The sequence below is a fragment of the Centrocercus urophasianus genome, unplaced genomic scaffold (genome assembly GCF_019232065.1).
Source record: "Centrocercus urophasianus isolate 14NV4802_14NV808 unplaced genomic scaffold, USGS_Curo_1.0 seq_37, whole genome shotgun sequence".
Classification (NCBI taxonomy): Eukaryota; Metazoa; Chordata; class Aves; order Galliformes; family Phasianidae; genus Centrocercus; species Centrocercus urophasianus.
The window spans coordinates 3,804,873-3,818,790 of NW_024884944.1; the positions used below are offsets into that span (position 1 = coordinate 3,804,873).

The window sequence follows — 13,918 nt, forward strand, 5'->3', positions numbered from 1 at the left end:
GCGCTCGTTTACCTGCGTGCACGGACTCCAGGTTCACCATCCTGCTGGCGGGGGGAAACCCGCGGTGCGCCCAGCCTCCTGCCGTCAGCCCCAGGTTGCCAGGGGCTGCCAGTTTGCCCTCCCTCCTCTGCCACCCGCTGCTGCCTCTCGAACCGGGCGCGGGTCCGCTCCCGACGGGACCTACAGCTCCATTGCCTGTTGCCATGCAGGGCCAGGTGAGCATGCGGCTCCACGCCACGCCTCGCCCCACCTCCGGCTCCCTCGGGTGCCCTGACACCCAGCAGCCTGGCGCCCGGCCCATGCAAAAGCACCATTTGCATATTAGTAACCGGGGAATGGATGAGTCCCTGCAGCGCTACCAGGGTGTGGGGTGGGGTGGGAAGGAGGCGGATCGCCCGCCCGCCCGCGCCGCCTCGATGAGCCCCGCAGCACCTGCGAGCGGGCCTGGCTGCTGCCCCGCGTAGCCTCGTGCTGCGGGGAGGCTGCGGGCATCTCGAGGGGTCGAGGCACGAGGTGGCACACAGAGGGAAGCGGCACTTTGTGGTGGTTGTGTTGGGCCGCTTGCATGGGGCTGAGCACTGGGGGATCCGTGGAAGCGCTCGGCGTGGGACGGAGCGGTGCTGCACGCAGCTAGCCCTTCCCAAGCTGTTCTCCCTGCCACGAGGCTCGAGGAGAGGGAAGCAGGGCCTCCTCCTCTCCACCGTGTCATGTCAGGCTCCAGGATTCCAGGGAAGCCAGGGAGAAAATCCCCTAGCTGCAGGCAGGCCGGCGCTCCATCCCATGACAGCACCAGCGTCGCCCCGACCTGCTCAAACCATTCTATGATTCTATACCTGTTGTCTCTGTTTGCCCCCTGCACCGCCCCGATGCCTCCTGCCTTGCTTAGGGGTGTACAAACCTCCCAATCTCCTGCTCAGCCCCTTCCTGAAAGCGTTAACAGGCTTTATCCATCAGAGCTGCCAGGTACAAGCTATCACACATCCATCTCTCCCTGCCTCGTGCACGTTCCAGGGCTCTTGGCTTTCCCACATGCTGCTCTCCCTCCCTGGAAAGACAGGTTTCTCCCAAGGGATGGGTGGGTGGTGGGCAGGCTCTCCAGGCTTCACCTCCACCCCAGTGTGAGGCTAAGGGGCTGGAGAACCTCACCTTCATCCCAACTGTGGGGGGCTCTGGGGCTGGAGCGTGAGGGGACACCCATGGGAGAGGGCTGCAAGGATGTGCTTCAAAATTAAAAGAAGATGAGGAAAGCAAGAATAAAAATGGAGAGAGGAGGTTCCCAGGTTGGCAGGATGGAGGGACTGAAGGGAGATGACTGTGGGCTGTTTTCACAGCTGCTCCAGGAAGCAGGAGCCGACACAGGTAGACTGTGCAGGACTTCTTCTCCTGGCCTTCTGCCACAGCTCTGTGGCACAGCCCCAGCTCAGCTGGACCCGTGGGCACTCCTGGGCACTGCTGGGCTGCTTGTGAGTGGCATCAGCGTGACCCCCACACCTGGGATTTCCCCATGTCGAAGCCTGATGCGATCAGGTGTCCGCACTGCGTCAGACGTGGCTTTGGAGGTGGCACTCAGCCAGCTGGAAGAGGTGCAGAGAAAGAGCTCCTGAAAGGCTGAGGGTCACCAACACTCTCTTTTTCCCCATCTCAAGCACTCAAACACATTCCTTTGATGCTCTTTCTTTTTTTCCCTTTGCTCCCCAATGCTTCCTCCTTGCTCCAGAGCAGGGCAGCCTATCCTTATCCCCCGGGTGTCCCGCACGGCCGCACAGCTGACACCGCACACCCCCCAACCCGGGATGCTGGCCCGGCCATAGGCGGCCCCGCAGTGCCCTCTCCTGGTCCCAGCTGCTAGGCTCTGCTTTTTTTCTGGTTCTTATTCTGCGGTAGGTGGGACAGCGAGAAAGAAAGAAATCGTGTTTTTCTCCTCAGAAGCCCCTCACCTGGAGACCATTGCCAGGAAAGTACGTGACCTCGTGGTTAAGCCACCTGAAGCCGCCCTGAGATGTACAGACAGACAAGAGAGGAGAGCTGCAGCCCTAAGGACACCTTTCCCAGGCAAAGGCAGATTTGCTTTGACTCCACCCTGAGACAATCCCTCCTGGATGCCTGCAGATACGCTGCTGACAGAAATCAGCTGCACTTCTATTCCTTTCTTTCCTCCCCGTGAGCATCAATCAGGACCCACTGCCTCCCATCCTCACCACTTGCACACAGCCCACTCGTGCTCCCTCTCGGTGGGAGGGGAGCTCTGCAGACAGCACGGCCTGGGGACGGGGCTGCAAGCACAGGCTGTGGAAAGATGTTACAAAATCCCCCAAGGCTTCTCCTATAGCTTTGAGGATTTATGTCAGAGCTCCCAGCCAGCTTGAGCCGCCTGTGTGCCAGGATCTGAGCCCAGCAAGGACGAGCAGGAACCCGTGTAACGCTGAGCACATCAGCAGGGGAAAAACAGCTCCAGCCTCCTTAGAAATCATGGGGAGATGCTTCGGTTGCTCAAGTGCAGAAGGGCTGAGGCTGCGCAAACTCTGCCTGCACCACGCTAGGGGGAATCAGCACTCCACGCTTCTCCTGCGAGCAGCACGAGCTCCGAGCCGCCCCAAAACGCCGTCCTCCTTTCACCTCTGCTGCAGAGGGATGGATAAAAGGGGATCCCCCATCCCTCCCCCGGGGCTGCTGGGCACGGACCCACATTCATACGCTCCTGTGGGGGAGAGGAGCAGACCCCAGCCTCCCGAACCCCATGACCCCATTGCTGCCCCTGGGCTCTGCTACATGCCCAGAGCTCAGGCTCGAAATTACAGAAGGAGCTGCAGGATCACACTGACGACCCTCCCCCAAAATCCTCAATGCTCACAGTACAGGCTTGACACAAAAGCCCTCAAGTCAAGATTCCAAACAGACAGGTGACACTGAGGTTACAACAGAGCTTTTCAGGCCAGGGATGCTTCAAAAAAAAAAAAAAAAAATCAGTTTATTGTACCTTAGAAATGATAAATAATTGGATTGCTTTTCTCTTAAAAAAAAAAAAAAATCATTCAAGTGTATCTTACTTCATGTTGCAGTATTAAAATACCTTTCCCTTCTCTCCCTCCCCTCCCTTCCCCTTTAAGTAATCAATACAAAAATAATTGTGACCAATTTTTTTTTTTCCTTTTTTTTTTTTTTTGGTCCAAAAAAAAATCCTGGATTTTAGGCAAAAAGGCACACGATAAAAGGCTTCTCACCAGGAGGCACGGGGCTTCCCTATAGCCCCAAGAGCCCCTGTCTTCTCCCTGCTTGTTCTGAGTCGAGTGGAAGAACTCACAGCGCTCTGCAGCACTTTATGTCCAATGCCCTCCAGGTGTATGGTTGGCTCTGGCACCATCCATGCTCACACACAGGGCAAACCAAGGCACAGCAAAGCAGCACGGGCTGCCTAAGAGCTCCTTGTGAAGTAGGATGCAAGGCTGGGCGTAGATGCAGAATGTTGTTTTCCCCTATCTGCAATGCCCATCTGGGATCGCCCCTGCCTTATAGTGCACTGTTAGGATGGCAGTCACACATTTCTGGATGTTTCTTGCTCAGTGGGTGAGGCACGGAACCAACACAAAAAGTTGGGCCTTCACTAGTCTAAGTGGGGGTGAGTTAGAGCCCTCATTACCAGCCCTTTGGGGTGGAAATAATTGCTGGGATGCATCCCCCCATAGCACCTCATAGCCACAGGAAGGACATAGCAGGCGGTTGGATGCTAGGAAAGCTACAGGTAGGCTTTGGGTGGGCTTCATACCTTCCTTATTCAGGGTTTGTGGTCCCATAACTCAGCTGTTTTCCCATTGGGAAATGCTGTCACATCACCAGGAGGTGGCAAAGTCAGCAAAGGGCTTTTGGTGGCAGAAATGTTGGACAATCCGGCTCTGTGGGATGGCTTCTCCCCCTGCCCCAAAGCAGCCGTGGTGCTCGCAACTGACCCCTTCACACCTGCAGAGCAGGGCAAGGCACAGCCCTCCTGCTGCTTCAGGCCAGCAAGCCGTGCAGGACAGCATCACCTGCTGATCACAGCACGAGGCAGCATCAGGACGGGGGCACAGGGGGCCAAAAGAAAGGCACATTCACAGAGCTCTCCTGGCACAAGGCATCGCTGCAAACCAAATTCCTTCTTCAGAGCAGCCAGCTCCAGGAGGCCCTCAGCACTGCAAGCAGGAGGGCAGACGAGCCACTCCTTGACGAGGCCTGGCCCAGCTCTGCTAGGTCTCCTCATCCCAGAGACAGAGCTGCTTCTGCGGCACGTAGTAATCAAAGGTGTAGCCCTTCTGGCAGCTGCGGATGCCGCATTTGTAGGAAGAAACCTTGCCTGCAGCATCACGACTCTTGCAGTACTTGAGCATGCACGGGTACCACTCGATGCTCAGTGAGTAGCTGCAGATGCACGGCTTCCAGCGGTCCGTGCACAGCTTGCAGCGCTGCAGGTCGGGCAGGTCAGATGTCTGTGGCAGGACCTCGAACATGGAGCCGTCCATCCCTGTAGGACAAAGCAGGAGAAGTGCTCAGGGCACTCATGGCACCAACCCGAAGGTGGAGGAGGAGATTGAGGGCAGAGAGGGAGGCGTCGGGGGGTGTTCAACATGGGTGTGGGATGGGAGGCATGGGAGGAGAATGGTCAGTAGGGAGAACAAGCCAAAAGACATAAAGAATGCAAAGAATGCTTCTCTTTTGGGTGGTGGACCAGGCAACACCTAATTAGGTTCACGAGGAGAGCAGCACTACAGCAGATACATGCTGAAGAACAGAAGAGTACAGCGTGGTGTGCGCATACCACGACCATGCAACAGCAAACAAGAGCAGAAGCATTCCATGCCAACCACTGGCATCAGAGAGCACAACGCCGTGCCAGCTCAGTGATGGGACCACTTCCAGCCCCAGCAAAGGAAACTTTTACCTTTCTCCAGCCAAAATTTGACATCTTCTTCTCGGGTATAAATTGCTTCTTTGGCCTCTGCGCAGACGTTGTGGATGTGAGAGCTCAGCTGGGCCCCTTTGCTGAAGTTGACAGCTACGTCCATGCTGAGATGCTCCAGGCCCCGCACCTCCTCTGCCTGCCGCACCGTCCTGGGGTTCTTCTGCAATGGATGAGATCAGAACAACCTGAATCCTGGCTGCAGGAAACGATCCCTTGCAGCGTGGCAGAATTTCATGCCAACTTAGGAAAAAGTGCAAATGGATGCTCCCCTGTGAGTGCACCTGCATCCCATCTGGGATCTCCTCAAAAAAAGGCACTTAGTGATGTTGAAACTGACGATAGTTTATTACTGCTTTGAGTCACCTGTGAACATTTATCAGTGCTCTGTTGTGATGGATGCTCCCAAATCAGCAATTAAGTCAGTGGACAATGTTGGGCAGAGGTTTTTGTGGTGACAGCTCCAGGCAATCGCTCACCCTTTGACACTGCCCAAATTACATCAGGCCTCTGGTTGGCTTTTTTAGTAGACCGGGATCGATGCTATGAACGACATTAGTTTAATACTGAGCCCCTTAGGCAGGATGGGAGGTCAAAGGCGGGTCTAACAGAGCCCAGCCATGGGGCAGCTGCATGGGAAGCCCTAAGCAACCCAGGATGGACCCCCAGGGGTGGGGGTTGGCTCCTACCTGTCGTAGCTTGGCCATGGACTCACTGGGGATGATCTCGTTGCGGTGGAGCCGTGTGACAAAGCAGAGTGCTTGGAACTGGCTCTGGCCCCTCTCCAGCTCCCCCAGGATTAAGGCACGGAAGATTTTCACCTCCTGACAAAGAGAGAATTGGAGGAAAAAAAAAAGAATCACGGAGTGGGTCAGAGGCCTTTGGCACATAATGGGTGAAGGCAGGATCTTGCAGAAAGTTCCAGCCCAAAGAACAGAGTCAAAGGTCTCATACTTCTGCTACCTGAGCTCAGGTGTCTGCTCCCAGCTTCCATCCCACCCAGGCCTGCAGTGCAGTAACAGTGTCTAAAGAAGTAATGGCTTGTTTGTCCCAGCATAGCAGGACAGGCTGCTCCCAGCTCCCACCCCACATCCCTGCGCCCTCAAGCAACAGCTGGGGCTCATCCTTCAACAAGCAAGGAGCTCATTCTGTCCCAGCAGGAGATGCTCACCTTCAAACCCACCCCTTGAGGCTCTCCCATTACAGGCAGAGGCTGCCACATGCCCACACTCAGCTCCAAGCTGTTTCCTTCACCCTTCAGCCTGGAAAAGCCTCATGTTGGCTCCACGTCCCTCCAGGAGAAAAGCCACTCACCTCAAGCAAAGCAGCACCAAGTGCCACCACGAGGGTTTCACTTCACCAGGCTGCAATAGCCTCAGGAGAATAAGTTTAAAGGGGAAAAGTGCCTCCTAGTGTTTCATCTTCAAGCGTGTGAAGGAATAAACCATGTTAATGCAGCAGCTGAAGCACACAGACCCCCCGACGCCACACAGGCAGTGTTAAACAAGTTCATTGCTGCTGTTAGTTTCTGTAATGTGGTCTGTCCTGCTCAGGGCCCCAATGTGTGACCAGAAGGCAAGAGGAAGGGATGAGAGGAAGCACATCATGTGCAGGAAGGCATGAGGGTGAGGGTGGAATGGGTGAGAGGACGAGACACGCTCAGTCCCAACACTGCACTGTACAACAGCACTACTGGGACTGGAGGATCTTTTTCCAAGCAACAGCCTGACAGGGACCAAAAAGTTCCAAAACTGCATCCCAGTCCATGTTCTGTATCAAGAGAGGCCCATTTTTTCCCTCCAAGCTACAAACTTCATGTGTTGTAACCAAAGCCCTTTAGAAGCAGCTGGTCACAGCTCCCATCTGCCATCAACTAATAATAAATATATCCCAGGTATCTTTGGTACAGCAAAGGTCCTCATTTGGCCAATAAACTAATAACAAGCTGGGATCAAGCATGGTCAAAACCTGCACCAGCTTTTGTTCAGCAAATATCACACAGTCATCACCTCCACGCATCACTCCAGATGAGCGGTCCCAACTTCAGAGTACAAATTACTCATTTCTGGAGCCAACAGCACGTGGAACAGGAATAAAAGTCATGAATTGTTAAAGCCAGAAGGAATCCATTACGATCAGCTGCAGCTGACCTTCGGTCAATAGTTTTGGCATCTCACATACATGGCTATGCCAAAGTGCTGCCTTCTGGCCCCTGGGCTGTGCCTGCTGGATGGCCATCAGGTCACGTTCTTCCAGCCCTCCTGCCCATGAGGAAGGGAGCCTCTCTGTGGCTCCAAGCCACGTCCCCTCCAAGGTTTTCCCCACACCAGGTCATGCAGGCCAGCATTTTCTGCCTTCCCTGTCCAGACAACAAAAGCATACACAATTCAGCACGCATCCCAAAGCGCTGCCATCAGCACTGCACTTCACCCCCCCAGGACAGGGGAACGGATGTTGCTGGATGCATCTGTTGTGCTGAAAACTCAGTGCAAAAGCAGGAATCAAAGGGGATTTGGAAAGAAAGAGATACCGATTGCTTCTGCCCACAAACACCAGGCTGTTTTAATCACTGCCTTTAGTGCTCCTGGGTTGACTGACACCTCTGTGCAGACATGGGAAACATCTGAGAGCGCGGCGTAGCCTGGGAGGCAGCAGCAGAACTCAAAGCTGCTGTGTTCTCCAGGGTCTTACAACCGCATCTGAAGGCATTTCATTTAAGTACAACAAAAATAAAATAAAATAAAATCTAAAGGAAAGCAAAAAATACCATGAAAAAAAGATAAGTTGGGCTTGTTTAAGTGGCTGGGGTTATGGCTGAAGCAGTGCAATGGGAGAATGAGAAGAGAGCAAAACATCCGAAACTTGACGCTGACCCAAGAAAAACCCAAACTGAAACACTCATGGAAATGCACACGAGATTGCTGCTGAGTCAGAACTTTTTGACAGCTTTAATGGGGACAATCCCCCCCGAGACAGTGGCACTGCAGAAGGAGCCCCATCGCTGCATCTGGTCCAGCTGTGCTTCTCTGCTACAAAGCACGGCCAGTGCCTGAGCCTGGCATCTCTTCTTCACCCATGGATTTAGTCTGACTTCACTTTGCACCATCAGCATTGGGTCTGGAAATAGCAGACAGGAACAGGTATGCTCTGCACTAGGTCTGGAAACCTCAAGTGGACGCAGGAGATGAATGACAGCGCAGGACTTCCCAGCCTGGGGGTGATTTTTGCAAAATGGGAGGATGTTGAGAAACAGAGGTCCAGGTAACCCTGCAAAAATTCTTGGTAAGGGTTGGGAGGATGGAGAGAAAAGCACCGAAAAGTGGTTCTGCAGTGAGGGTAAGCTGGAGGAGAAATGAGAGAAGGGGAAAGACAGCAAAGACCAACTTGAGAGGCAGGAAGGGAAGCGGATGCTGACCCATCCTTTCCTCCACCCCAGGTTCTCCTTTCCCAGCTCATCTCCTCCCATCTCTTCCCGTGCCCCTGGGCTCCCCACCTCCCATCACAGCCCCTTGTGCTGAATCAGAGCCTCCGCGCCCGGCTGCCCACGTACATCAAACAGCAAAGGCAGATTCTTATCTCAACCAAACCTTCCACCAGCCCTGCTGACGCTGCTGCGGTCAAAGCCTTCAACCCACAGAGACCCCGGGGAGGGGACGTGCCTCTGGTGTCCCCAGGATGCTGGCCATTTCCATCCTCCAGTGGCTCAGCTCAGAGAGTTCCTTGGAAATACCTCAACCCAACAAGAGCTCCTTCGGTTGCTCTCCCTGCCCTTGCTCTGATAAAGCAAAAAGTTCGTCACACCAAAAATATGCCACGCTTTTCACATGGAAAGAGCCACCAAAGGGTTTCCTGCTCCCAGAGAGCCCTTCCCTCCCCAGGCACCTCACCTCGTTCCCACCAGGAAGAGCAGGAGAAATCAGTGCCAAGGTCGGTAGCCAGCCAAGGCAACCCAGTGCACCTTGAATTCTGGGTTTCTGCAAAATTTCCCAGCAGGGAACAAGCCCCGACAGAGCATTGCCTCTGCAACGCAGGGACTCTCCAGATGAACTCATCACGGGGGCGTTGAGAATGGTTGGCCCCAACCCGGCTACAGTTACAGCTATTGTTTGGCTTTGGACAGGACGGTGGTGCAGCAGGGAACAACCAGTTCTGCAGCTGCAGCATTGGGGGAACCGCAGCCCGGCAGGGCATGGGGAGAGCAGCTCCTCATCCCTAAAGGAGACAGAAAAGCTGCACAGCCAGTTCCCTGCATGCATGGAAGCAACTTCCAGCAAAGAGTTAGACTGCGTAGAAGTGCAAAGAAATCACACAGCTTCCTCCCTCCCAGCGCTGACCCCCACCAGCTCCTCCAGGGGCTGCCATCTGGGGTGTGGGAACAATTCCACCTCCATTTCCAGGCTGGATCCTGCAGAGACATACGAGCCTGTGTGGTCCAGATCAGAGCCCGGCGTCTCGGCTTCACGTGGAGTGGAGCAAACCAGTTCTCAGGGAAATAAATTATTTCAGTGCTTTCCTCCCCCCAAACCATTCAGCGTTCCTGCCAAACTTCTCTCCCCCAGGGACATCAGCGCTGCTGAGGGATCTGGTTTTGTCTACGCAGGGTGGGGGGCACAGGCATAGGGAAGCTGTTGCTGGGGCACCGGGAACCCCCAGCCCCACATCCCCCCCATTGCCAGCAGTCTCTGCTGTGGTCGTGGCCCTGCCTGCAGAGCCCCGGGGAACTGCTAGAGCTGGCCAGAAAGTTGTTGTGCTTGTAAAGCACAGCTCTGCAGAGCGTGTGTTATTGCAGCCACGCTGGGGGGGCAGCCAGCTGAGTGACTCTGGTTAAGAGAGGATTATGGTTTAACCCCTCTTCTACCAGAAGGCACTTTGGTGATCCACCCTAAAAGCTGACTTTTCCAGCTCTGCGCCCTGAATTCCAGGAGCATCCTCCAGTTCTGCATCCTCACGCTTGGCACTGCCATGTGAGGGCTGCCCAAAGACAGCTCGCTCTCAGAAGCCACTTCAGAAGCCAGATCCCGCCCCAGCAGCAATATGCCTGGGGCTGTGCAGGAGCAAAGGGCAGAGCTCCTCCTGCAGCCACTGCATGCAGCACAGCCACTTCCCTGCACTCAGCCATCAGCTCCACCAAACGAGGATTCTCAGCCACCTCATTACACCCCAGCATGTTTGGCTCTCACCCCACATCGCTCCATCCCTCCCAGTGAGAGTTAGAAAGACCCCTGCTTATCTAACAGCAGGCATCAGCAGCATCTGTCCCAGTGGGGAACAGTGAATACATTCAGTGAGCTCTCCTAGGAAAACAGAGGAATTTGGAGGTCCCTGGTCCATCCTGCCTGCTAACCAACTCCTATGAGTAGCCAACAGCAGGTATTTCAGATGAGAGTGAAGCACAGCAACAGAGCTGGGTGATTCTTTCTAACTCATCCCATATAACTAGAGCACGTTCATCCTACCCATGGACTAACTTTCCTTATATACATATATTTGGTATCTGTACAGAGGGCAAGAGGCAGCTTTCCACATTTTACAGATGCCATCTCTGTATGGATGCTTTCCTACATCCCCTGGTCCTTTAGCACCTAACAGGATGGGCTTCAACTTTAGTAACAAAGGAACCCAAAGGGACCAGCAGCAAAAGGGTTACAACACCAACAGCCATGCTTTCCCCCTTGTGTTTCCAGCACCATTTTTCCAGCAATCAGAAGGAAAAAGAAACTTCTCCGTATCTTTGTGCTGACCTTGGGCTAGAACCACCCACTTTGCTCTCAGGCCACTGTTTAACAGCTGGCACAGTCATGTTTTTGAAATCAGACACAACATTTCGAGTTGATGTCTCCCCTCCTTCCTTTCTGCAATAAATTTTGCGCCTTACAGCACAAAAAGTTGGCAAAGAACCGTTCTCATCACATCCTTCCAAACTGCCAGAAAAGAAAAGGGTTTTTGCTATTGCACATTCAGTCTCAGGTTGGGGTCCCACTGAGCAGTGCCTAAAGGAACGAGGAGAACACCGTGGTTTGCTCTGAGGACACGACTCCTCCAGGTTCAGCTTTGAAAGGGTGGAATAGAAAGGCTTAGGCCCATCTGTGGAGCACTGCTCCAGCCCCACTCGGCTTCCAGCAGAGCAAAGAGCTGAGCCATGATCTCACTGCTCCTTTCTTGTCCAGCCCATGGTCTAACAGCAATTATTTGTCAGCAAAAGAAAAAAAAATAAGAAAGAAAGATGTGCCTTTGGACTGCTCCTCTACTGTTTAAGCCAGAGAAGTGGAAAAGCATTTGTGGAGAAACCCAGCAACCCAACCACAGCACGACCCCACAATCCAGCTTGGGAAACCTGGCTTTACAATCCCAGCTGCCTTCACAGACAGCCTGCAGACCTTCTCTCCAGAGAGGAGAAGTTGTATCACGCTGGAGAGATGAGCACCAGCACAGAATAGGGAAATGCCTGCGTGCAGCCAGGGGAACAGGTCAGCAGGGGATGCCTGGCCAGGCAGCTTCTTGCTCACATCATTACTCACTGCTCCACACATTCATCTCCTCCACGTCTTGTTGGCTTTCTTCAGCTTTGCTCCAACAGCCTGTCCCTTGCTGTTCTAAAGCTGAAGGTTGAGAACAGGCTGCACCAGGGCTGCTGCTTGCAAAACTTCCAGGGAGCACTGCCTGTGCATCTCCACTAGGAGCCAAAGGCATGGATGGAGCTAAGGACTTAATGGCACAGATACCTTCAGAGAAAAGCTCAGCTATAAGCAGGGTAAGAGCAGGAGAAGAGTCAACACGCACCCCATTGGGTTTGTAGGTGAGATTTGAGGGCAAGACCCTGCATGTGAAGTGAAAAGAGCTGGAAGGGTCAACAGCTCAGGACATCAGAGCTCCCCGTGTCACATCCCAGACCCCCAAAGGACCGACCTAAAGCTCTGCAGAGTTTGGAATTCCCTCAGCCAGGAATGCGCTGTGGTATGCAGTTCTACAATCTGGAGGCTTAAAAGCCCTCCTGGTGTGCCATGTTTTCTTGTAATTTATTTCCCCCCCACCCCCACAAGAGCCATGGGACTGTTTCCTTGCATGTGTGCTAGTGTGCACGCTGTCCCAAGTCAGCATGGCTTCTACTGACATCTCTCGACTCTGCAGACAGAAAAAGATCATCAAAGGGACCAAAAAGGTCCACCAAAAAGGAAAAGAGGCACCAGGGGAGTCCCTGGGAGAAGGCTCCAAGGTTCTCAAGGGCTCAGAGCACCACTCCTGCCTACCTCCTGGCTTTGAGCTTCCTCTTGCTGCAAGACAAAGTCCACCAAAGCAAACAGTGTGAGCAGAGGGCTGGAACAAGATAACATCACGGTGCTACCTGGACAGCTGTGCCACTGACACGGCAGCACACAGCTCGCCCCTGGGCAATAGGAAATCCACTGCATCCAGCTTGTTAAGCTCTGCTGTGCTGGCTCTGAGGTTCTCATCTCCCGCTGAGAAGCGTGGGATCTGCAGCTTCGGCTCTGTGAGCATCACCTCCCTGCAGAGAGGCCACAGAGCCTGGGAGAGGGCTGGGAGGAGAGGGCTGGCAGTCCCAGGTTGTATGGGAAGCGCTTGGCTGGCAACAACACACACACACACACGTGCTCTCAAAGACAGCAGCCATCCACCTGAGAAACCAGCCGCACCCCATATGTGGCATGGAGAGAGATGCCCTGGAGACATATAGAACATGCTCAGCCCATGCAGGAGCCACGGACTGGAGCTCTCCCCATCACACAGACACTCTCCTGCCCTGACTGCTCCATGCCCCACTGCAGTTGCCAAAGCCGTGCATCTCTCAGCTCAAGCAGGGAGAAAAAGACCTGCTGCACTCAGCTGGGCACAGAGCAGATGTTGCTGCTCATCCCACTGCAAACTCACCACCTCCATTCCCCACACAGGCAGCCCAGGCTACAAGTGGGACTGTTTGCAGGGCACAGAGCTGCACACACAGAGGTGCTCCATGCAGGCTGCTAACAAAGACCCAGCAGTGCCTGAGGGTAGATGGAGGACCCTTCCTCCTGCATGCACAGGAGCCCACATTTCTCAGAAGTGGTTACTGGTTTGAGTTGGAAGAGAACCTCAGAGGCCACTTGATGCAATTTCTCTGTAATTAACAGGGACACCCACTGCTCTAGCGGTGCCCAGAGCCCCTCCAGCCTGACCTTGGCTGTCTGCAGGGATGGGGTACTACACCTCTCTGAGCAGCTTGTGCCAGTGCCTCACTGCCTGCAAAGAACTTCTTCCTTATATCCAATCTAAACACTCCCTGTTGTAGTTTGAAACCATAACCCTCGTCCTAACAGATTTGCCTTCTGGACCCCCAGCCAGGCTTTACCAGGAGGAACAAAGTCACATCCCACAAAACTCAGCACCAGAGCCCCGATCCGAGCTAAACTCAACCAGGGCTAATGGTCCCAAGTGCAGCCCTCTGTCTCCCAGCTAAGAATCACCGCGGGCGGCAGAACGCACCGTGAGTCTTTCGCCACGATCGGACCAAGGGAGAAAACAGGCTTTCAGATCACACCCTCCCCTCGGGGAGAGCAGAGCATCCCCGAGAGCGCCTTCCCGGAGCACGGGGAGCGGGCAGATCCCCCCACCTCACCTGTCTGAAGTCGGCGGTGAGACCGATGAGCGCCCCGTCGGTTTTCCGCAGCTCCAGGCTGATGCAGTCGGAACCGCTGTCCGCTTGCAGGCTCTCCTCCGTCACCTGCCCGCCGGGCAGCCGCACCCGCACCCGCAGCTCAGCCCTGGCAGCGGGGCCGGGTAGCGGGGCTAAGGCGAGCCAGAGCAGGGCGGGCAGCGCCGGCAGCCGGGGGCCGCGCATCCCACCGCGCCTTCCCGGGGCTCAGCGCAGAGCCGCGCGGCCGCCGCCCCCGTCCCGCATCGGGCGGAGCGGTGCGGAGCGATCCCCGCTCCTCCGCAGCTCCCCTCGCCCCCCCCCCCCCCCCCCGGCCGCACTTCCTCCCCCAGCGCGGAGAG

At 54.8% G+C, this 13,918-nt stretch overlaps 2 protein-coding genes across 2 annotated transcripts in view; both read right to left on the reverse strand.

Moving 5' to 3' along the window:
• Positions 1 to 223, reverse strand: part of POU2F3 (POU class 2 homeobox 3) — a 35,059-nt gene extending 34,836 nt beyond the window's left edge. Inside the window, exon 1 of the mRNA XM_042832089.1 lies at positions 13 to 223. Within this exon, the coding sequence (XP_042688023.1) occupies positions 13 to 223 (211 nt within the window). The remainder of the gene's footprint in view (positions 1 to 12) is intronic.
• A 2,715-nt stretch (positions 224 to 2,938) lies between these two features.
• On the reverse strand, positions 2,939 to 13,763 carry OAF (out at first homolog). The gene is made up of 4 exons (XM_042832121.1): positions 13,542 to 13,763; positions 5,620 to 5,754; positions 4,913 to 5,093; positions 2,939 to 4,495 (listed from the first exon to the last, which is right to left on the reverse strand). The coding sequence occupies exons 1-4, from the start codon at positions 13,761 to 13,763 to the stop codon at positions 4,221 to 4,223; spliced, it is 813 nt and encodes a 270-aa protein (XP_042688055.1). The 3' UTR covers positions 2,939 to 4,220.
• Positions 13,764 to 13,918: the final 155 nt, after the last annotated feature.

Bases quoted from the DNA above. Each gene is read 5' to 3' on its own strand.
- OAF (XM_042832121.1), bottom strand. From the start codon at position 13,763: ATGCGCGGCCCCCGGCTGCCGGCGCTGCCCGCCCTGCTCTGGCTCGCC. The intron at 5,094-5,619 runs GTAGGAGCCAAC...CATCCATTGCAG, and splicing joins CCATGGCCAAGCTACGACAG to AAGAACCCCAGGACGGTGCG. The intron at 4,496-4,912 runs GTAAAAGTTTCC...TTTGTCCTACAG, and splicing joins CAAATTTTGGCTGGAGAAAG to GGATGGACGGCTCCATGTTC.